This window comes from Plodia interpunctella, chromosome 16 (assembly GCF_027563975.2).
Source record: "Plodia interpunctella isolate USDA-ARS_2022_Savannah chromosome 16, ilPloInte3.2, whole genome shotgun sequence".
Taxonomy (NCBI): domain Eukaryota; kingdom Metazoa; phylum Arthropoda; class Insecta; order Lepidoptera; family Pyralidae; genus Plodia; species Plodia interpunctella.
This window is the reverse complement of record NC_071309.1, coordinates 8743284-8768200: the sequence shown is the minus strand read 5'-3', so window position 1 is coordinate 8768200 and position 24917 is coordinate 8743284. Positions and strand designations below refer to the sequence as shown.

Sequence of the window (24917 nt, the reverse complement as noted above, 5' to 3'; positions counted from 1 at the left end):
GGTCTAAACATGTGTTATTGGAGAGGTACGCGGGGCGAGGGGTGTTAGGTGAAGGTGGAACCTACCTGTAGGTAGCATTTTTCACATCCACCAAATTTTTTATATCACCAAGTACCTATTTCTCAAGTAATGGAACTTTTATTGTGATCTTCTTTGAATGTAGATAAAAAATATGGGGAATGGTGTTGATGTGAACTTTCGACTGCTCGAAAATTCGTGGCACATCCTTGATTTACTTACTTTATAGATCCCAACGATGTAAGCCACAAACGTCTCCTTGACAAAGCCCAGGATGGGCAGGTCGAAGAGGAAGTCCATGAGAAACCCTCCCGGGGTGGAGTGGGTGTGAGTTCCGCTAATAATCACGTTGTTCTCTGTATATAAGTCACCGAAACGCTTCCTCAGTCTTTTTATGACCTGAAACATGACGCATCGATTTTAGAAGAAGAGTTTCATGTTTATTTAAAGTTTATTGCACTCAATAATACATTTGATAATACAATAGAACAGACAACTTAAGCGTAATTTAGAACACTTGGAGAAGTTCTTCTTCTTATTGAATATGCTTATTACTTACTAAATTTACTATCATCACTACTGTCAGATTTGTATGTAAGTCGCCTAAAGGTAAACTTTATAATTTGATGACCTCAGCAGCCTTTTTAGCGTCTAGGTATATAGTTTAGCTTCTTCAAAATTGTGATAAGTATTTTATAATTTCAATTCCACTGTTATGTATAGAATATATTATATAGTAGTTATATCACTATGTTAAAAAGAAAACTCTCTGACAAATCTTACTGTAAAATCAAACGACTTTTTTTTAATGTGTCGTCAACTCCTTGAACCCTTAAACTCTGAATCGATATTATAAGTAACACGTAAGTCAGTTACAAAAGAACCCTGTTCACCTCTCTCCTGACCCCCTGGCCCATCATAGCAGCATCGACAGACACGAATACAATCCTCTGGCTGGAATTACTATCGTTGCTGTCATCGACCAACACGAAAGCGCGGGAGAACTGCCTCAGATGGATCCCGCGGCCTGTCTGCTCGAAGTTCGCGTAGCCCATCTGAAAAATAAATATACGGTCATCTCTCTCTTCCTCATCTTCACGTGTTCCCGATCACTTTCTTTGGTGAGGCGGATGGTGGAATCCTGAAAGTCATTGGGATGAGAGGATGGATGCAGAAAGAGGCATGGTGACCTCCACATAAACAAAATGTAAGATAAATTTAAGATAAGTGTAATTTTAAGAGAATGTGATGTAACATAATTTTAATATGATAAATTATAAAGGTCTGAAGTAAACAATTTTTTTTTATTTTTATTTCGGGCTGTGAGTGGAGTGTAAAAAATTAACCTTACAATTTAGAAGATTCGGCTGTTATTTTACAACCCTGACGTAAACCCTCCATGGATATGTTATTATTACTGCAGCTGTCATGCAAGGCTGTGTCAGTCGCTTCGTCGGGACCATAGAATTTGAAGTATCCCGCGCGCGGCCCCGGTCGAGACCATAGATTTAGAAGGTCCGCTATTCGGGACGGTAAGCAGTGGTCTCTACGTTGGTGCCGGCACAATTAATTTGACACAAAGTGTACAGTAATTAATTTAGTAAGTGTGACATAGGATATTTTCTTTCCCACGACACTACAGGTTGTGCCATGGGTAAAATAGCATTTCCTCTGATACTATTCAGAGACCATAGTGTCATGTTCCATAAACAATAAATTCTTAGACGAAGATTTCGCTTTTTTTCACTTTTTCTATAACGTAAGTACCTATATGGTCTTGAACTATTCAGTCCCTAAGACAATGGTATGTGTGACCTCAAAAAACTGCGTTTATTTTACGAAAGCCAGCTAAAGTAAGGACCTATGCCCTTCGTTAAAATGTTAGTCAATATGTTAGACCTGTTAACTTACATGTTAAAATATTACTTACAACGATTTTAAAACCGCGGGTAACTCCGAGGATGCAGATAGATAGTATGTAATATATTCAAATAAAGTTTTGTAAACCTTCAATTCATGATATACACGCATATATATACTACACATACATGCATTTCGAAAAGACCATTGTTTGCCGAGAAAAACGCTCCAAATCAAAATAAAATCGTTTATACAGAAATCAGGCCTTCACACGCACTTTTTCACGTCATAAATTCTAAAATAAATAAAATTTACCAAAGCAACAAACTGCATTTCGGAACTACCACCTGCTGAGAAGAAACGCCGAAAGAAATTCGTTTGAACAGTGTTAGTCCCTATCATGACAAATAGCATTTTGCTAAATTTGCTTTTTTTACATTAACATGAAATCATCACTCAGCTTTTACTTAAATACATAAGGAAGAAAAAACCTTCCTGAACCCACTCAGGAGGGTATTTTCTTTGAAAATAAAATTATGATATTTAGCTAGAAATTAGAACTAACTAAATATCTCAATTTTATTTTCAAGGGTGTTCAGACAATGTGTGCGAATGGGAGTTTGAAACAATACTACAATGGTGATGTTATGACACCATAGTCACTTAGGTGTCTCGGTGTCTCTGGGGGGTTACCATGAAACATAAAACACGAAGCACGTCATTGCGTCCACACGTTCTCTCCTTTTTACAAGATTTATTTTTTTTTTTTTATATTAGGACAAATCACACAGATTGAGCTAGCCCCAAAGTAAGTTCGAGACTTGTGTTATGGGATGGGTACACGTTATAGAAAATGAGTAGTATGGAGTGGAGGGAGATAGTATATGTTACTCCAATCCGGAATAACGGTTTAAAAAAGCATTTTAACAGTCATGGTGAAACAGAGAACGAACATACGAACAATCATTCCTTCGTTTCGTTTTAGAAGCCATGTAAACAGTCATTGGAATTTTTCAACGACCTAATTAATGATTATTTATTGCAAACGCTTTTTCCATTAGTCGCAAATGTCTCCGATAATTAATACAAGATTAAAAGTTCAATCACTAATGCCTACTGAACTACATTTATATTAACAAAAATTGTTAAGAAAAATAACTGATTCCGTTACGGCTTCGCTCGCATTTTTCAACCTTGTCAAACCTGCTGGTCTGTCAATTTTTGTCTCATCATCTCAAAACACAGCTTCTGTGGTCTCACACAGCAAGCACCACAAGAGCACTATATTTTTCTCACTCATTACGTATTCTGATCAAAATCCAAGAATATATTTAAGTTTCTTGGATTTTGGACTTGAAAATTTTTATTTTTACTGATAAGTACTAACTAGGTATGTCGACGTTCTCTATTGATCGAAGCTTCTATTGTCGTTATTCATTTAATCACTTAATTTAGTAAGCATCTGGCGATCTAACACCTGATGCTATCAACGAAGCAAGCAAAAATTCATTGGAAGTGGTCACCGCAGCCTATGAACGCCTACAAGTTCAAATTCTTCAAATTAAAATCATTTATTCAGAAATTATTAAATTACCTTCACAGGCACTTTTTCTCGTCAATTTTTATATTTATAGTTATTTCTCACAAGCTACAAACTACTGGCATTTCGGAACGACCACTGCTGAGAAGAAATGCCGAAAGAAACTCATTTGAACAGTGTTGGTCCCTATCATGCCAGATCTGCTTACCATTATTGTTTCTTACAAAATATAAAAGTACATAATGTACATAGTCAAAAGGTATATCAAAACAGGTTATGATTGTGATCCGAGTGCTGATTATAATATATATATATATATATCGATGTGAAACGATGTGAATATATATATATATATATTATATATATATATATATATATATATATATATATATATATATATATATATATATATATATATATATATATATATATATATATATATATATATATATATATATATATATATACATATATATATATATATATATATCGATGTGAAACACAATTAACTTACATGAAAATATATGAAAAACGAGATGACCAGTTCCCTCTGGCAGCTCGTCAACTCGTGAACGGGTATTCACGAGTTGACGCATGGGACAGCCATCGCGTAGCTCAACCATAATAGAGGGAACCTCACCACCTGACGACAAGACTAGGGAATTGTGATATAAAGCCCATGACGCCTAATAGACATGCATTGATGCACGAGGCCTTCGCCACCGTTTGCTATCTAATATTAAAATAATATAAACTCAGACAAAAATCTCCACCTTTAGTCATCACTTAGTGTCCATCAGTGCAGTTCGTTGCCAACAATATCTAATTACTGTTTATAAGCAGCAATGAACGTTAATTGGCGTTGTCGATATCAACCTTGTACAAGTTCAAATGAATAAAACAATAAGAAAACAATGTTGCCGGGTTCTGAATCAAAGAATGATTTCGAAATAACTTTGTTTTTAAAATATATATATATATATGTTTATTCTTAGGCTTACATTATGGCTGAAGTCTCCTTCACTATTCACTATCATCACTACATAGTATAAAACAAAGTCGCTTTCTCTGTCCATATATCCTTATACCCTACATAGGTATGCTTAAATCTTTAAAACTACGCAACGGATTTTGATGCGGTTTTTTTTTTAAGATAGAGTGATTGAAGAGGAAGGTTTATATGTATAATAACATCCATTAAATAGTGGAGAAATACTGTTATTTTTGAGGTTTCTATGTGATGTCGTAAATATTACATTTTTTCCGCTTACATTGCAAACGCAGGCGATTTATCAAAATGATGTACTATAAGTATTGTACACATTGAATAGATCTACAGAAAATTCCGCAATAGTATAATACATATATCTATCTCTTACGGATATCCCACAATAAAATTTTTTGTCATTTACCTTTTACAACAAATAATAGCTAATTTTCGAAGCTATTTTAACCAATACATTAAGCATGGACGTTAAAAAAAGTATTGTAAAAAAAAGTACTAATTTAAAAACAAAAGAGCGCCAATTATTTTCTTAAAAAAATAATTTAATAGAAACCGTCATTGAATGTACCCTACATAGGTATATTTAACCTGATAGGAACTTAGTTCTTATCTTTAGTACAATTCACCAGTGCAAATTGTTAGTCACAAGGATGAATTTCACAGGACTGTCATTAGTGTTTATTAAGTATTAAATTGTACATAAACAGTAATCAATTTAAATATCCTATTTTATACCTAAATAGGTAAAGTAATGGTACAATGCTAAATTTATAAATGTTTATTTTTATTTAATGATTCTTTATTTTAAAAAAATGTGGGATACCTAGGTACTAATGAAACGCTACACGCCGCGTTCAAACAGTCGTGAAATAACTTTAATGTTTCATTTTACATATTCTCATTGCATACCTATTCATTCTACATTTCATATCCTATCCTAATCCTATCTAATTATTATAATGAGAATGTAAGTTTATTTGTTACCTCTTCACGCTCGATCTACTCAAACAATTTTATTGAAATTTTGCATACATATAGTTAAGTAGCAAGTACGGAGAAGGACATAAGGTACCTTCATCCCGAAAAAATAAATGCTCCCGTGGGAAATTCACGCGGGCGAAGCCGCGTGTAAAAGCTAGTACCTAAATAGTTCCAACACCTAATGTCCCAAGCACATGGGTAAGTAGGTACCTAATGACCATCCACAGAAATTGATCGAAATGTCAATGAGTGTCGTTCCGTTCAATACAATTATCTTCCTTTATTTAAATAGGTACCTACTTTCCTAAATAGAACTGCATTTGTTCATAAAAATTGAGAAACGCAATCGCAGTAAGATGTACTTGGGTCTATTCATAGATTATCTGTATGATCACGGTTGCTCCGGCTGCTTCACAATCATATTTATTGTACGCAATAACGAGTTCGTGAATTACGTTGAGCAACTCGCAAGGACACATTGCAAGAGGGTTGTAACCTTCACTGCGCGATTATTTTTTACTGTAACTATCATAATAAAGTAAAGTTTTTACACTAAACGACTTATATAAGCACTGAATGAAAAAAAATTGGGCATTTTCTTAGCATACCAAGGGCATATTTTACCTCTTACTGATAGTGTCCTATGTCTATACACGTGATATATCGAATGGATAGCGTTAAATTGTGTTTCACAAGTGTCGGTTAAGGCTAATTGGCAAATAACCTTAGGTTAGGTTATTTTATTTCTCAAATAGAATATATGTATTCACTTTATCAATAATTAACTAATACTTTATCGGGGCTTCGCTCGCTCTTGTGGGAATTTTGAGATAAAATATAGCCTATGGCAATCTTGGATAATGTACATTTCTAATGGTGAAAGAATTTTTGAAATCGGTTCCGTAGTTTCGGAGATTACCCGCCTCAAACATACAAACTCACAAAGTCACAAACTAACAAACGCTTACCTCTTTATATTAATTGTATAAACAAATTTTATTCGACGAGCATAACGCTACACACATAATTGAATGTTTAGTAAACATTCACTTGTGTGTGTAGCGTTGTGTTACTACAATAAATCCCCCTGTTTCTCAGGAGACAATCGTCGAGGTTACCTAAGGATACCTAAGGATATAGAGACAACAAGCACTCTGTTGTCCTCTTTGTCCCCATTGTCGACCCCAAATGGGAGCAATCCATTTATAGGGGGGTCGGTCATACTAGGAGTTCAGTAGGGTACTGATGAAGTGCACTTAAGTGATATTCTTATCTATGTGCACTTACAAATCCGACCTCAGCCGGTGGGCCTGTGACGTCGGCGATGCCCACGCCCACACGCAGAGCTGACGCGGCGCACGCGCATGCTAGTGCGCACCACACGTGCAGAATCATCTTCCTGGAACAAGAGAGATTTTTTCATTTTTTACAGCATAGTAGACAGCATAGAATACAACACCAGTAACTCGAAAGCGCAAATCGCACTGAAGACAACATTTTATATAGATATCTACGCCCTGGGGCTTCGCTCCCGTAGTAATTTCGTGAGAAAAGGTACCCTATGTTTTATTCCAGGTTATATTTTACACGTGTACCAAATTTCATAACAATCCGTCCAGCAGATTTTGCTTAAAAGAGTAGGTACAATACACATATACATCCTCACAAACCTACGCATTTTTATTATTAGAACGACTTGTGTTGTTCAGATTATAAACTGGATTTAAATCTATGCATCCCGTGGTTACATCAATTTATTTGGAGCAATATCATTGGACCTTAGGTAGAAATTTATTGAAATAATAAATGCGTAATATGCAAATGATTTATAATTTTAGATCATTATGTAATGCACGACGAATACCAGTATTTTATCAACGTCTGATTGTAACACAATATATTATGGTAACATTGATTTTTTATATTTATTTTTATACAAATTTACAATTCTAACCTATCAATTCCCGCGCGGCCTAATCCGGCGCGTTCCTATTCAATTGTTTTTATTGTCTCTAATATTGAACGATAAAGTGCCTACTACTAATATTTTAATCTGTACCTATGTATAACACGATCAAACATTTCTGAACGGAATTTAAATGATGGATGGACAGTTAAGTATCTACTTATAAATACAACTAGAAATGCAATGTACGTAAGTACCTATAAGTATTTTACTCAATTAAATAGGTACTAATTTATTTACACAAGCAAACCTCGCGACAAGCTTTTATGGTCATATAAATTGTGTATAATGAGGTTATAAGTTGATAGTTAAAATTTTAAAGGAAAATTTTATTTTAGGAGCATTTCAATAAAAGCTTTTCTTAAAAAAGTTTTTTTTTCTTTATTTTATGATATTAAAGGACTATAATTATAACAAATCTGAAGTCAAATCATTTATTTATTGTTAATAGAATGATCAATATTCTAGTGGAGTGCGTTATTGGAAGACCTTCCGCACGATATGCATAAATTGTGACCAACCCAGGAAAATGTGGTCTGTGTCACATTGCTCTATGACCTTTACAGTTACCTTATGCCGGCTTCACACTGTCGTCGAACAGTTCGCCAAACTCTGGTGGATTCGGTATACATTGCTGGTATTTCATTGCGGTAAATAAAAACACGAATACTAACAACGCAGTGTTAACGTATTCGAGTCGGCATGTGTCGGAGTTCGTCGACTGTGTGGAGCTGGCATTAAATAATAATTATTTTTTTAATGATCTCGACGACCTAGATATAAAACGGGTTATAAAGTGTTACATAATACTCATGTTTTCAAATCCCTTTTTCCCATTTTCTCGTATTCTCTTGTAGTATTCATGGCTGTGACGCCGCGAAGTCCGACATCACTGCTAAAATAAACCAGATTCGGCTGTATTTCACAACCGGCTGCTTAACTGGCGTCAACCCTTGGAAATGCTATTGTTACTTGCCTATTAAAAAAGAAGTAACTAGTCTAATACGACGTCTACGGCTATGGAGTGATTTTAATCTAGGGCTGAACAACATTTGATTAAAATTAAAAAAATGACCATTTATTGGTGTTAAGATGGAAATATATTCCGATCTGTATTCATAGCGACACTACAAGGATTCATATAGGAAGAAGGCAAGAGTTTCTGTTGGGAGCTCAGCATAGAATGGAATATAAATCACTCCATTGACAAAAATGTTGTGAACATATGTAGATATAGTTAATATATGGCATACTAACTTTTGCCCGCGACATCAACCACGTGAATTTGTGTGCGAAGGCGAAAAGTTACAAAAAACAATAAGGTAGAAAGTGTGTTAGTATTTTACTTACGTTGATACATGCATTTCAACTTATTTATTACATAAAGTCAGTAACATGTACGTGGTTTAAAATATTGTATAATAATTTTACTTACTTAGGTCAACTTGTCACATTTGAAACATTAGCATGTAAATGTTAAAATTGCAGCCCCACGCGAGGTTGCGTTCTTGTGAACATCATAGCAGCCCGTCCCAGCTTCGCTCGTGTAAAACCATAGTAAAACTTTCACAGAACTCACCCTATAGACAATCAGATTTAATTCAAAATAATTGAAGTTCAAGATTCGAACCATGAATAGTAAAAACGTGAATTCAATGGTGTTTACCGCTGAGCTGTCTATTCATATCTTTAGTTGACGAAATTTTTAATGGGATTATTTGTTATTTCTTTTCACCCTCATTTAACTACACGGGTTTTGTAATTTTTGTTGCATAACATTTGTGCCAAGTTTCAATTATCATACAGTCAATTTTTCATACAAACATTACCCCAAACTTTTACCCCTTTAGGGGTCGAATTTTGAAAATTCCTTTCTTATCTGAGCACTACGTAATAACCTAAAGCTACTGCCCAAATTTCGCGTTTATAGCTTCTATGGTTTAGGCGTGGCGTTGATTAGTAAAAACGCTTGTTTTTTTATATATATACAATACATATTATATATAAATGATCCATGTTCTATGTTTTTTTTTTTCTCCAAATTATATATTTTTTGTATTATCATCAGTAAAAAGATTCTTTCTTCAGTAAAAAGATTTCTTACTTGATTACGAGGCGTAAATATGTGACATTTTCAAACAAGTGCTTATGAATTAACGACAATTTCGCTTCTAGAATGTTTTAAAAAATTATATTTAAATAAAATTAATGTACCTATTATATCGGAATAAAACATATAATATATACCTATGTCAGTACATAGGTTCCAAGTATCAGTATACTTGGAACTCGACGCACGTAAAATGGAAATCAAACATTAGCGCTTGACGTCCACAGAGTATTAATAACAATAGGTAGGGTTGTCACGCCGTACGTCCCGTATATACTTACTAGCTGCACCCCGTGGCTACGCTCCCGTGGGAATTTCGGGATGAAAGGTATCCTATGTATTCTAGGATATATTCTAACCGTGTAGCAAATTTCATAACAATCGGTCCAGTAGATTTAACGTGAAAGAGTAACAACAAGTTTATTTGTTAGACTAATTGAAAAACCCCCGACTTTCAATATTCATTTTGATTTTGATCGAACATATCTAAGAACTACCGCATAAAAATTATCTATCAAATAAAAAAATCGCATCCGCACATCGGTTCATCCATTGATGAGCTACGGTGCCACGTACACAGCCAGACAAACGGACACACTTAGCGGTCAAACTTATAACACCCCTCTTTTTGCGTCGGGGCTTAAAAATACATACACACCACCTCACAAACTTTTACATTTGTATTATTAGTAGGATGAAACTGAGACTGAGACCACATTCTATCATCCCGTCCCATAATACGACATACGAGTACGCCATATCCGATAGGTATCCTATAATTCAGCCACGATCGCTGCCTAAACCGAATATAATATTCGCAAAAACTGACCAGGCTCTTTGATTCTGTGTTTCCTACAAAAACGTAATTACAAGTAACGACAACCCTCTTGTTCTGGTCGAGTCGGAATGTTTATTATTTTGGACCAATACATAGGTAGCAACCCTAACATTAGGTTAAGTAGGTGCCGATGACCGGAAGAAGGTACGACCCTACTCTAGACAAGGACTTACGTGATTGCGTGCGATTTGAAGTGACGAATTGATGTGAAAATAATGGTAGGTATACTTATGAATTACTAGTTTATACCCGCGACTCCACACATAGACAAAAGTATCGTGTGGGTTTTTAATACAAACTTGCACCTACCTTTTTCTTGCTCACTATTTAGTTACGTCTCTGAACAATTTTTTTGTATATTTTGTCCGAGATCTAAGCTAACATTAAGTAGACGTCTTTGTGAATTTTTAAGCTTGCACATTCATCGGTTTATAAGGTATTTGCTATGATATCAGTCAGCCAAGGAGACGCCATTTTATATTTAAACTAGCGTCCCGTCCCGGCTTCGCACGGATAAAAACATAATAAGTATCTACATCTAAACCTTTCTCAGGACACGGTGGATTCTCAGAGTACTTGGTTATTCTGTCCTGCCCCGTCCATGATAGGGCGAGGCACGAACTGGAGCAGACTAGGCCGTCCATTAAACAGAGAGGCCCTGAAGGAGTTGATGAGGGGTGAAAAGGAGAGGGGGGAGCTGATGAAATTTTGTGTGGGGGTAGCGGAGGCGGTATTAAGAAGAAATAAGAAATAGACACAAGGGTAAACAGAAGCAGTGAAATAATAACAAATAAATAATAATGAACAATAAATGATGAGATTAATAAATAAATAAGGTAGGTAAAAAAAAATATTAAAAAAAAGAATATAGAAAGACGAAGACTCTGTTTTCGCGACAGAGGGACTAGCACGCAAAAAAAAAAGAAAACTTCCTCAGGAATCACTAACTATTGGTGAAAATCGCATGAAAATCCGTGAAGTAATTTTTGAGTTAATCGCGATGACGCGGCAAAAGACTTTTGTTTTATAATATGCAGGGATAAGGTAGAATATGGATGAAGATATAAATTCATCGAATCTTTCCGCAAACAATGCCTTATCTGCTTCCCAGTCCCGAGTGCCCAAAAAATTGAGGAAAATAGATGAAGTGAACTTCTATTGTGTGAGAATCGGGCCCACTCGGGCTGACTTTCTCGGCATGCGACAGCCACGAACAAAACCAAGGAGGTGACCTCGCTTTGGGAAATGAAAATAGGATTTGACATGATTTAATTTAACCAGAGACCGTACATTAGTAGCGAGAAGTCAATTTTTAAGAGACTTTATTTCTTACAAATATATCTTGAATACTAATGCGATTACCTGCTTTCAGTTTCTCAAATTTAATTGAATAAATTTATTTGAATCATTTAATGGAATAAATTCGGTTAAGTCTGCTGTTGTCTTGTCTTTATCAAGTGCCGTCAACACAAAGAAACATCTTGTTATACTGAAATAACCACTACGAAGGCCCCAAAAACATCGACTGATCTTCAAAATTACATGGGAATGGGCGTCCAGGGTATAGGCCAAAGATCAGAGAGCTCAATGACCTGAATGTCAAGTTCAAGATCAATCCTGCACTTTCACAATGGGGCCGCACGTGACGGGCCGATTGAATCAAACACACAGAACAGTGGTTACCTACTGCTATTGTAGTGTCTACCGTGTCTTACCGACATATTTTAGCTTCAACATGTATTCTGCAACATAGGCGATTTTTTTTACTACTTCATACGTAACCTCAAAAATTAAATAAATAAATATATTAGGACAAATCACACAGATTGAGCTAGCCCCAAATTAAGTTCGAGACTTGTGTTATGGGTTACTAACTCAACGATACTATATTTTAAAACAAATACATATATAGATGAACGCCCAAGACCCAGGCCAATCAGAAATAGATAATTTTCCATCATGACCCGACCGGGGTTCGAACCCGGGACCTCTCGGTTCAGTGGCAAGAACCTTACCACTGCGCCACCGCGGTCATCAAATATGTAGTAATATGTATCGTTGTTGAGTAACAAACTGTCGCGTTGAAACGTAACTGAATTGCATTTCGTTGTACATAAACCTAAATACTTTTTAAACACAATTTACATTATTACTTACGTGGGTGTATAATTTTGTCTTATAATTTTGAATACCTATTGCCTGGAAGGGCATAGCTGTAGGGCTATATATTATAATATGTAACAATTATACTTTGTAACGACACAGTTATCACAATAAATATTTTTGAGTTTGAGCTAAGATCAAAGAGTCCGAAACTACAGAACCGATTTCAAAAATTCTTTCACCATTAGAAAGGTACATTATCCAAGATTGTTATAGGCTATATTTTATCTCAAAATTCCCACGAGAGCGAAGCCCCGGGCAACATCTAGTATAGTATATCTAGATGAGTTATATCGAACTTACTTTGGGGCTAGCTCAATCTGTGTGATTTGTCCTAATATATTTATTTGTAAGTGTTCCTTTGTTTCGAGTGAAAACTTTATTTACGAAATTTACAACCTGATGCTAACAGAGTATATTTAGCACGGTCCAAAACGTTCTCCGATCAATAATTAATATTAATAATAATTAATATTAATTATTGATTATTATTAATAATAATTAATATTAATTATTGATCGGAGAACATAATAATTTTTATAAGTATTCTGAGACAGATGAGACATCAGACCATTTTAATATTATTAACTTCTTCTTGGCTGACTGATATCAAGGCAAACCTACGAACATATAGCTTGAAAATGTACACAGAGTTCCTTTTAATTAAGAATTTGTTCCTCATCTCTACCCAAAGGTTGGCTGGAAGAGATTGCTGAGCAGTAAGTCCGCCTTTGCTTCATAAGTACCTACCTTATCTGTATTCTTTGTGTAGTGTATCTAATGTGTTTATGGGCAATAAAGTTCATTTGTTATTATTATTAATTTAATGTTAGCATAATTAATAATTAAAACGATGTTTTACGAAAACGCAGCCCTTTTATTTAAGTACTCGAGAGAGAGCCTATGCTCTCTGTCCTATAAAAGTACCCACAGAAAAAATAGAAAAGAAAAGAATTAGAAGACTAAAATATTTCTATATATGTATTATTTCGATATCAATGACTAACAGTAAGCTCAGACCTCAGACAAAATATAGAAAAATATATTTGTAAACCTTCGAGAATAAACTGTTTACCTAAATAACAGTAAAAATATGTTGTATGGTTTTTTTTTAAATTCTGAAAACGTTTTGTTATTATTATTAAAAACTATGTGAAAAACTACTTAGTTACCTACATCAAACATCGTTTTAATAAATTAATGGTTTTAGAAAAAGTAAGCTTAAAAACAAACAGACGCGGAAGAAAACTTTGTTTTATAGGTAGGTGCTACGAGTACCTATGTAAGTACTTAGTGATGATATAAGCATTTTACCTTCCTTAGGCTTAGCCATCGTTGTATCACACAATTTTAATAAGGAAATAAAGTTTCATAGATAACGTACTCACTGGTAGGTAGACGCTGCAATTCGTTTCACAATACTAGTTCCACTTTCATATTGCAACTGCAGCTGGGTGTGCACCGTGCACTCGGTCTTGTACATCTTTGTATTATTGTAGACTAACGGCCCTCCCGGCTTTGCTCGGGTGAATATAATAAATTGTGCAGCTAAACCTTCCTCAGGAAACACTAGGTATCTATTGGCGAAAATCGCATGAAAATTGAGTTTATCTCGAACACAGAGACAGACGCGGCATAGAACTTTGTTTTGTAATAATGTAAGGATATTTTCAACCGCCATTTCAATACAATAAATCCATAACTATTTACTTATTAACTAATATTATTATTAATGATAAAATTTGTCCGTTACGCATTCAATAATGAACCCGTACGTTCATTTGGTTTCCGAGTTCAAACATAAGTACTTTTAGGATTCCGAAGCCGAATGGCGAAAAACGGAACCGTTTTAAATTCGTCATGTCTGTCCGTCCGTCTTTATTGCAATACAATTGAAACTTGGTAAGTAGATGTAGGGAGGTATTATGTTAACCGCTTCACGATTTTTATACAAAAATTATAATATTAGACCGCGTGTTTGGTGGTAACTACAAATGCGCAGTTTGTGAGGATGTTTGTCACTCTTTCACGCAAAATGTACTCGACGGATTGTTATGAAATTTGGTACACGGGTAGAAATTTGATACCTTGTGCTTTTTATCCCGAAACTCACACGGGAGCGAAGCCCCGGGGCGCAGTTAGTAAATAATAAAAACAAAATAATCTTTATGTTAAAACAAAATAATCTTTAAATCAATTACCACGGACCGAGTGAAGTGGTGAGACGTGATGTTTGCTCGCCATTTAAACGGATATTAGTAAATAGGACCTAAGTAGAATACCTAGAATACCTAGGTAGGACTATGTACATAGGTAGGTACCTAAGTAAAGAAGTATATTATGGATTTGTAAATATAACGTAACAAGCGACCCGTCTCGAGTAAAAGCCTAATCCTTACTAATATTATAAATGCCTGTATATGAAAATCTGTCAAAAAAAAAGCCTGTCTATTTGTATGTCGCGTTCACTGCTAAACCGCTCGACCGATTTTGATGAAATTTGGTATGCATATAGTTAAAGGTTCCCGTTCAAACATAGGGTAGATTTTTTCAAAAATCAACCCCCAATAAGGGTGGAGAAAGTTTATGTGCCGCTTTCTCAGAATAACTCATGCGGACGAAGCCGCGGGAAAGAGCTAAATTATATGTATAGGTACATAATTTGATCTTCTGCCCTAAGCCAAAGTACATGCATACCAAATTTCATCAAAATCGGTACAGTTGTTTAGCCGTTAAAGCGAAAATGATTTACAAAATATTGTCCTAGAATGAATGAATAGAATTTTCATTACTCAAGTGACCAAGACTCATAAACTAATTGTTAGCTTAACCTATATTAGGAGAATAAGATTATGTTTTAAGTTATGTATGAGAAATCCGACAAATTAAACTCAGCTAACTTGATAACCTTGCAGAAATGAAGGGGCGACCCTGTTTCGGACAAACGAACCGAAGAAACATACGTATATTCTTATTTCTCATTGACTTCTTAATTTTGTAAAAAAAAAATATGTTTTTGCAAAGAAATAATTTCAGTCTTAATTTTTTTTTTTGCCATTGCCATTCATATTGTAAAATCCTGTGTTTTTTATTAGATAGATGATTTCCTAAGGAAAGATTATGTGTATAATTTATTATAATTTTACCCGAGCGAAGCCGGGTCGGGCGCATCATCATGACTAGCCTTGACTGTCAGAGGTCTCCCATGTTAATGGCTCCCATGGCTTTCGGGGCTGTGACGCCGCGAAGTCTAGGTTCAGCGTAAAAAATAACCTATTTTCGGATTCGGTTGTATTCAACTGGCCGCCTAACTGACGTTAACCCTCCTTGGTGATGCTCTTGTTGCCGTTATTTGATGTGCTATTATATATTATAGCTTGCCGTATATTATAGCTTGACCTAAGGTTTTTGAGTGACCTTCATAACTTGAAACAAACACTTGCAAATCGGACTTTTAGATAATCGTATGAATGACTGATAATGCGAACGATACGAGAATCTTTGTTTAATACCTACTGTATGAGTAAGTATAAATTGCTGATAACTCATAGTCAGATGGTTCGCAGAACATTTGGACCGCTGCTGCTGTGCGGTTATTACAATCCGTCAATTTTCTTGAGGAAGGAATCATTTCCAAAATCAATCATTCATACAATTGACATTACTACAGTACAGAGTAATTAATGTACAATATACATAGTAAACACTCATTATTGTCTTTGTTAAACTTTGAAATATTGTAATGACAGCGCGTCCGCAGCGGTCGAAACGCTCTGCGATGCGAATGCGATAGTCATACAAATCGGAATAATAGACTAATATAAGTTTTTTTTTACAAAGAAAAAATTGTTCAACCTTTTATTCATAGTCAGGTGATTTCCTTGCACCAAGTCATGTCGGTGTAGTAACCAATGAGGAGTTATGTGGAGTTGATTCCGGGATGCACTATCAGAAGCAAGAAATAAGGTGGAGCATGGATTTTAATTTTAATGACAATGCAGTGTTGTCATAAATTGTGATTTCAATTCAATAAAACAAATGAAGGTACCTAAATTAAGTTTAGCTTATAAAATTTCATTGTGGAGTACCGGTGTATGTAACCTACCTAGGTACCTAAATAAAACTTGTAAAATAACCAACTTGTAAAAATTTACGATCTGTCTAAGATACTTAGTTCAATTCATCTGTAGTTTATTATCGAAACGAAAAGAGACTCTTTGATTGAAGCCAGAAACATCAAGTCAACAATTTAAAAAAAAAAAACATTGTTTTATTAAAATTTAAAATAGTGATTTCGTTTAGCCTAAAGAATAAAAAAACTGTAAAACGTTTCAAGAACGCAACCTATCCGGAAGTGATGCGGAAAATCAAAGGATAAACGGATTCAGGATATCCGTTGCAAAGTTGTATATAAACATTTTTTTTAAACAAAACTAAACACTTACCAAATTTGATCCGAAGATGACAGCCTAAAGTTAGATGTGAATGAATGAAATAAAAATGCTACACTTTTTAAATTTTAATTTTTCCTAATAAATTCTGAATGGGAAATTGTGGCTCGAAAAGTGAAAATAGCAGAGTTCATTAAACTGAATCACTTCGCGGCCATTTTTTATTTACATTTTGGTATTTAATTATAACTGCGATTTACTTCACTCTTTTGTTTAATCTTAAAGCAAAGCAAAATTACAGCAAGGGTAATTAATTTTTACGCGCGATATTTTGTGCCTCCGCAGAGCTATAGAAGTACGTGCTCTTCGCTCCGACGACCAGAACGTACTAAATTATTGTGTTTTGTGTTGTGATTCATGCTATGTATTGTAAAGCCGACTCATTCCAACCAAAGCCAGTAACGTACCAATGAATAAACTAATAATCTTATTGTCGAATATAGCTAGCAAGACAACCAGATTATAGAACCTACAAGAAAACTCATAGTTATTCAAAAATGGGGTAAGACAGGCAGACAAGACAGGTGTTCCTACTTGATTGACCAAGATTGTCAGGAATAAAAAGAACACAGAAATATTTAATTTCACCTTTACGTAGGTGTTTCTATCCATCATCCGATGATACCAACATTTCAAACATCCGCCTGTTTTGAGATACCAAGTTGTATGTTTAGGGTGTGTTTCATTTATAACTAGCGGCCGGTCCCAGCTTCGCTGGGTTAAAACCAAAATAAATTATACCACTAAACCTTCCTAAACAATCACACAATATATTGGTGAAAACCGTATAAAAATCTGTCAGGTAGTTTAGAGTTTGTCGCGTTCATGCAGATAGACGGAACTGGGTGAGTTCTTTTCTTTTTATAATGTAAGGATATCTAGCTGTTGTTTTACAGCTTAAAACCACAGAAATTTATTTATCAATTGTTAATAAAAAATAGTAACTATACTATAAGCTAAACTATGTTTTGTCACTATTGCACTTAACAAAATTTGACATTGACAGAACGAGACAAAACATACGTACTTTAGCTATGTTTTAACTTTTTAAATAATATCAGCGACATTTATTAAATAAATTAACAAGATAATGTTATTACCATTTTATTACTTACATAAGGTAAAAGTAGAGATTTTAAAATAAGGTCATTGGCAATATGTAGGAAGTCATTTTGTGTGTTGGTTTTTTTCTATAGTTTTTTTAATTTTAATCTCCGTACCGAAACATTTCGTCGAAAACGTACAACCGGATGTATGCCCACCCTTAGTGCTCTCTTCCGATTGGTTAAACGTGAATGACAAATTGACAGATTTTTTCAGCCGGTAGCGATTGTCAGTCTCATGCACGGCAAAAATAAAAGTTTTAAGTTTCTCAAAATAGTCTTCATTTGTTATCAAACCAAGTTTAATGTGCATTTATTTTTACTATGATGTGATTGCCCCTATTGTGTTGTTAACGATAAAAATGTGTGATTGGTAAAAAGTATACACAAAGATACCTGTTTTATTGCAATGAGAAGGTCTGTGTGATATCAAAAGTAGGTTTATTTTTATCGTTGAGCCAAATGGTTACAAAATAACAACTTAAGGTGAGTGACTACCTGTCGACATCTATTTACTTAGGTATTTATCGTACTGAATATGGAGATACTACCTACCTACATTTTATTTAAGAAAATAATAAATAGTTTTTAACATTTATCACGCAGCTCAATCACAGTATAATAAAGAGTATAGGTAGGTATCTACTACGTCTCTTAACCGAAACAAACGAAAGCCGGCCTAAATCAGAACTAGTTTCTTTATTTTTATTTTTTGATGAAATTCTCATAACTCATAACAGAATTATAAAAATGTCCATAGGTAGGTATTGTAGTAGGTAATTACCCACATTGTTCTTTTATATATGGTAATTACGTTAATTTTCGTCGATCGAGAAATTAATAATTGCAGCAAACATTTTTGATGTTGAAATTACTACCAACGCCATCTATCCAAGTAAATATGCACAAAGTCTGACTTCTATATTTGAAGTGAGAACCAACCCGTGAGACTAATAAATATTTGTTAATAGATGGCGTTGAAATAGCCAAAGTTCACACGCTACTAAGGTTGCATTCATATATCACATCACACAAACCTCTATATTTCTACCGTTAATATTGACTGCCGAAGGTAACTTCACCATTCCACTTACCATTTCATAATAATCCTATTAAGTTTCGTATCCACGTGTACGCTGAGTGTTTACCATTTTCTAGGCTATGTTATCTCTATTCTATCATGAAGTAGGTAGCTAATAATACCTACTGGAAAGGGACGGATACAGGGCGTCTGCCCCGATGAATTTGCGACTCCCTATACTCGCGCCCGCATTAAAACGTGGGGTGAAATGTTCCAAGGGTAACAACATAACCCCGGTCGAATACGATATTGCGGAGACTACCTACACCAAAAATGGAAAAAAAAAACTGAAAAGCCTACGAATAGGTAATCGGTTTGTTTTAAATTGAGTTCACTATAAAACAAAGTCGCTTACTCCTGTTTTTCTGTATCTGTGTATGCTTAGATCTATTAAAACTATGCAACGGAACATTTTTAATAGATAGTGATTCGAGAGGAAGGTTTATGGCTTTACCAGAGCGAAGCCGGTACGGGCCGCTAGTAAATTAATAAACGAGATAACTACAGTTCGACTAAACTAGCAGACGAATGCAGATCGTGCATGTATGCAGAGTTTGCAGAATTGGTTGCATAGAACAAGACAGACAGACAGACAACATGAATTGTCTATTTGTACTGTGACTACGACTATTTCCCGCGGCTTCATGCTCGGGAATTCCCCACGGGAACAAAATATAAAAGTTTTCCTTAATTCTTACTCCTTCTACATGTAACTTGTACTTGTGAATTGAGTAGGTACCTAAGCTTATTATGTTGGTTTGTTAAGGGATAGTGAAGAGTAAGACTGATTTCACAGTGACACTTTTGAGTTGAACAGTGCCGTCCTCCTCTGCAATATCAACTACCTACCTGCTTCACGTTCATAGTTAAACCGCGTTCTCGATCTTTTATTTGAAAGTCAATCGTTGCTTGTGCACACAGAATCGATAATAAAGCCTGTTCCAAATTAAAAAACACATTTTTCAACTTTTTAATAACACAACTTACTTTGGGGCTAGCTCAATTTTGTTTGATTTGTCCTAATATATTTATTTTTGAATCGTGAAACGATGAATCTGTAGTAGGTACCTATGTATACATACATATTTTTGTCTAATGTATTTTCTCTATCTTCGCAAAAAAACCTGCGTTATGTACTGCAGTCTTAAAAATCCATATTTACTATATATTGATTTTACTTTTGCAAATGTGCATGTTTCATAACGGAGTCCCGAAGATACCTACGAATCTAAAACCAATTACCCAGTACCAATTTTTAACTCTTATAAAACCCATTCTTTTGACCGAACTAAAATGTAACATTTTTTTACTTGTGACTAATACGAAATAAAATTAATTGTAAAATCCGTTACCGACGTGTGGACGAAGCCTCATGAATTGCGCTACACATGCGCCATATTTATTTTTATAACGCTATCTTCGTAAAATTATTTACATCGCTCAGATTCACGCGAATTGTAACAAATTTCACGTTTCAGGATCACCCAGGGACAAATAAATAGGCGTGAAAACAAAATAACGTTTTACTTAAAATCGGTTGTATTTACATTTCGTCCATTGTAGAAAATCAATAGTGTTCAACATCACAAATAAATAAAATCGTACTAAGGTATTCACATAAGTCGTACATAGTACACAATATGCGTCAGCTCATTCTTACCACAAAATGAAAAGGCGGGACGATAGGATTTACTCATAAGTTAATTTTATTGATTTCATTTCAATTTCATCTAATCGTACATTCCCTTTGGTTTACGATCGCCAATGGAACATCCTCTAAATGCTTTTCTAATCATCTCGCGGTCGCTCACGGGGGCCAGGAATGTGGTGTTCGACATACGGTCGTACCGTAGGCGTTTCGTCCCGCCACTGGCACCCGCGAAAGACTGAACGGAGTGAAAACAGCTTCGACGAGCGAGAAGTAGGTATCAAAACACTGTTACTAGCGGCGTCTAGATGACCGGACGCTTGTCGCGCCGCCGGGCGCATATACATCGCAGTTTCAACTGCGCGTTGCAGCTAAACGGCAATGTACGTTCGCCGCGGGTAATTTTCCACACGAGGGATCGCGTTGGCGTGCCGTAGTACAGGGGCCGGGCGGCAGCAGCGCGGGGAGGGGGCCCACGCCGCGCGGCAAATCGAACGAGGCCACGCCGGCCGCCGCGCGGAGGGGGGATGACGCGCATCGCCTCCCCGCCCCGGCGGCCCCGTAGCGTCCTCTCATAAAAAATGACGTACATTCTACATACTAAATCACTTTAACCTAGGAATCTCTTATTTCGAATCGTGAAACACTGGAATACCGAACTGAGGACTATCCTAATTAACAATTATGGACATAGATTACAGGCCGGTTTTGTATTGTCGCTATCTACGCGCCCGCCGCCACTTATCGGTCGGCCAAAACGGTTGAATGGCGCGTGAATGCGAGATTATGGTAAAATTGTGATATTTTTCTATTAATTAATATTAGGTCAAATGCCCATGTAATATTGTCAGTGCTGCGCTAGCTGCTTGACAAACATTTCCTTGTACAGCCCGAAAGTTCCTGGACGATCTTCAAACTATTAAAATTCATTCATCAATAACACTCACGGCCCAGGGAAATTTAAGAGTCGCACGAGGAAGTGGTTGTACAAAATTCACATCACATAGTACAAGGATAGGTGGGATGGAGTTTCTGAAATGAAATGTAAATAACCTGAATGCAACAACCACACTATGTTACATTATGATCAAAAAAATCACAGGCTTCACTTACGCTAAATATGTACACACAAACTCGCATCAACAACAAGAAAATGAAGAATTGAGCTTTGTGAATAATTTGCTTATTCACTAGGTACGTTAGTACTGCCATATTGGCATGTTTATTACAAACGGGTAGGACTATTGCATAGAAAAATATCACAATTTCACCATTTTTCGGATTCGTAGGTAAACCTAGAATACAGAGCGGGTTTCACTTAGAATACGTTTACTTCCGAAAACAGATTTGTACATTTTATGACAAAATTCAACAGCATTCTACTAAGTCTTAATTACACAACTCGTCACCGCGAGCTAAAATAAAGATACGGCTTCGGTACCAAACTTAAACATTGTAAAAAATTGAAAATCTGCATTGGATTAGACTTAATTAATTACATTTGTCATTTAAATAAAACTGCACCCGTTTTAGGTGGGAGCGTTATCGGCCTCGCGTGTTCCCAACTGTTGTGAATGTGGCTGTCAAAGGTTGGGGCTGAGACAGTTGAGGCGAGGCGAGGCCGCTAGTCCGGGCCGTCACGAGCACAACACTTCACTGTGACATTGTCCTTATCGAGGCACGAGCCGTATTACGCATCATCCTCATCTTCTTCACCTAACATTTCTTCTTCTACCTCCTCATCTGTAACAACGAGAAAAGAATTGCATTATATGTTATCATAAGATAAAAAATGTCGAGAAACTTACGATGTCTAATGCAATACTATAAAATCATACAAGATAAACAAGATAGATGATAAAAAACTCGAGTCAACGTTTTACCTATATCATGTGAAGTATAAACATTTATTGATAAAAAATTATATTTTATATACTTAACTCCGTTGTCATTAGCAAAATTTTAAGATTACTGAAGAAAGTGTGAGAATTTATGACTTTGAGAGATGTAGGTACATACCATCGCCTTCGAGATCGTCTTCTCCTTCAATTTCCTCATCATCCTCATCGCCTTCTTCACCCTCTACGTCTTCGTCGTCATCCTCTTCGCCTTCACCCTCTCCTTCTAAATCTTCCTCGTCACTGTGTGGCTCATCCTCGCCGCCCCCACCATTTTCTTCCTTTCGCGCCTTTTTTGCTTCTGTCGTTTTTTCCTAGAAACCAAAGAAACAATCATTATTTACATGCACCAACATTATTGAGTTTTTATTTCAAGATCATTACTAATTGGCGATTAGCCAAACGAGGCAATCTAATATCCTACTAAGAACTTTTGTGAAATTAAGACAGGTTACGTACAAGATAATGAGACGCAGGTGACAAAGATTCGTAACGATAAAGAAGCGTGGGTCATTAGTTGGGGGGAACGACGAATAGCGCGGGGCTTTCGGCATACGGCCTATTTTCCCGTAGCAAAAGTGAACGGAACGCGGTCACGGCGCATACATAGCCGTTCACGCACTTCAGACTAGCAGAAGGGGGATATTAGACGAAAGTCGCCTTAATGATCTGATAAAACTAGTAGACTCATCTTTCATTAGCAACGTAACACTAATAAAATTAATTGAAAAACAAAATATTTCAATGCAAAATGACCACAAAACTTCATGCGTCCTCGTGTGCTTTTTTATATTTAGGTTATTATGAGAGAAAGAGACGCAAGATCTCCAATGCACGCCGAAAATCTAACACATTTTTATACTTATTCCTGCCTAATTTCTCAAATCAATAATCTTAATTTTATTTTCGTCACGGTTTTTTTACTTTGAGAGGTTACCTACTCGTAGAAACAAAGGAAGCGTACTATACGACATACAAAACACCTACATGCAAATAATGCCGGGTCATTGACTAGTATTTAGAGTGAACTACCAAATTGATACAAGAACGTGAAAATAAACTGACGTTACGATTCGTGGCATACTTGAATTTTGTGTAGTACTTAATTCATTGCCTTGATAATATGATAACAAGTAGTTAACATAACCAAACATTTACGCGGCGACTGTGACAAGCCAGTACAAACACTGACATTTGCCGGCCATGTTACCCGTCTAGCGTCACGCTGCCATGAGCATAATGACTGTGAAAGTCTGAAATAACCATTGATAACCAATAAATCAATAATCTACAGACATCACAGGTCATTATACAATTTAGACATGAGCTTTTTACAATAACAATTATAAAGAAAGACAGCGTACGTTCTCGCGCCATGTTTTTTTTTCGCCAAGGTCATACCTCAGTATCGAAATCGAGTAAACAATGCTACGGATTCACGTACCTACTCCTTGATACATGGTGCACGATAAGCTTGTCCGCAAGACACCATGTAACATCATGGTATTGACTCATCGATTACCTCACACACGCTAAAATGCATAGTGTCATGGAAAATGACGTCCAAAAATAAGCCGGCTAGAAAGGATGGTTGGAAGATCAAAACCCCAATGACCACGTGGAGTATCAATGAAAAACAATGACAATGTGCTTAATATCGTTATACGGCCTATAAAATAGCGTTCAATAAAATGGCGAGCTATTTAAATGAATACATTTGTGTGACATGTGCACTCACCTCTGCTGCCCTTTTCGCTCCTTTTAGATCACTTTTCGCGTCCACCTTCTCGTCTCCGACCTTGTCAACGGCCACTTCACTGTTATTTTCATTGGTGCTCATGATTGTTCTGATTTTTTGGCGTTAATTACTAGAAATAGACAGTTGTTTGATTCTCTGAATCCGACGCGCGACTGACTGACGAGTGAGCGGCGAGAACAGTTTGAAAACGAAGATGGCGCGGGCTTCTGCACGCTTCGCTGTGATTGGCTGAGAATATCCGCCATCACCAAGCTGTGACTAGCATGTGGGTAAAATACGTAAAAATATTATTTGTTATTCCTACGTGTAACGAGGGTATTTTTGTCTTATATCGCTTTTAATCGGATTTTGAGTACATTGCTGTCATATTTTCTTCTATTTTACCGTGCAAATGTGAGAAAAGACAACAAATAATGCACATGGATATAATCGGTTCTAAATTACGTTGCTAGATGGCGCCACACATAACAAAATGAAAGCGGGAAACTAAAAAGT

The 24917-nt window shown here is 35.8% G+C and overlaps 2 protein-coding genes across 3 annotated transcripts in view; both read right to left on the bottom strand.

Moving 5' to 3' along the window:
- Positions 1-17274, bottom strand: part of CDase (Ceramidase) — a 30480-nt gene extending 13206 nt beyond the window's left edge. The window contains exons 1-4 of one of the 2 annotated variants that reach the window (XM_053756749.2): positions 16928-17274; positions 6693-6804; positions 912-1073; positions 241-417 (exon numbers count right to left, since the gene is read on the bottom strand). In XM_053756749.2, the coding sequence (XP_053612724.1) occupies positions 241-417; positions 912-1073; positions 6693-6800 (447 nt within the window). In that variant the 5' untranslated portion in view covers positions 6801-6804; positions 16928-17274. Of the gene's footprint in view, positions 1-240; positions 418-911; positions 1074-6692; positions 6805-13870; positions 13981-16927 lie in introns of those variants that run through there. The other variant, XM_053756748.1, reaches the window with a different exon arrangement.
- A 3352-nt stretch (positions 17275-20626) lies between these two features.
- On the bottom strand, positions 20627-24598 carry LOC128676267 (acidic leucine-rich nuclear phosphoprotein 32 family member B-like). Its single transcript, XM_053756285.2, has 3 exons — positions 24402-24598; positions 22785-22977; positions 20627-22508 (listed from the first exon to the last, which is right to left on the bottom strand). The coding sequence occupies exons 1-3, from the start codon at positions 24501-24503 to the stop codon at positions 22456-22458; spliced, it is 348 nt and encodes a 115-aa protein (XP_053612260.1). The 5' UTR covers positions 24504-24598; the 3' UTR covers positions 20627-22455.
- Between the last annotated feature and the right edge of the window lie 319 nt (positions 24599-24917).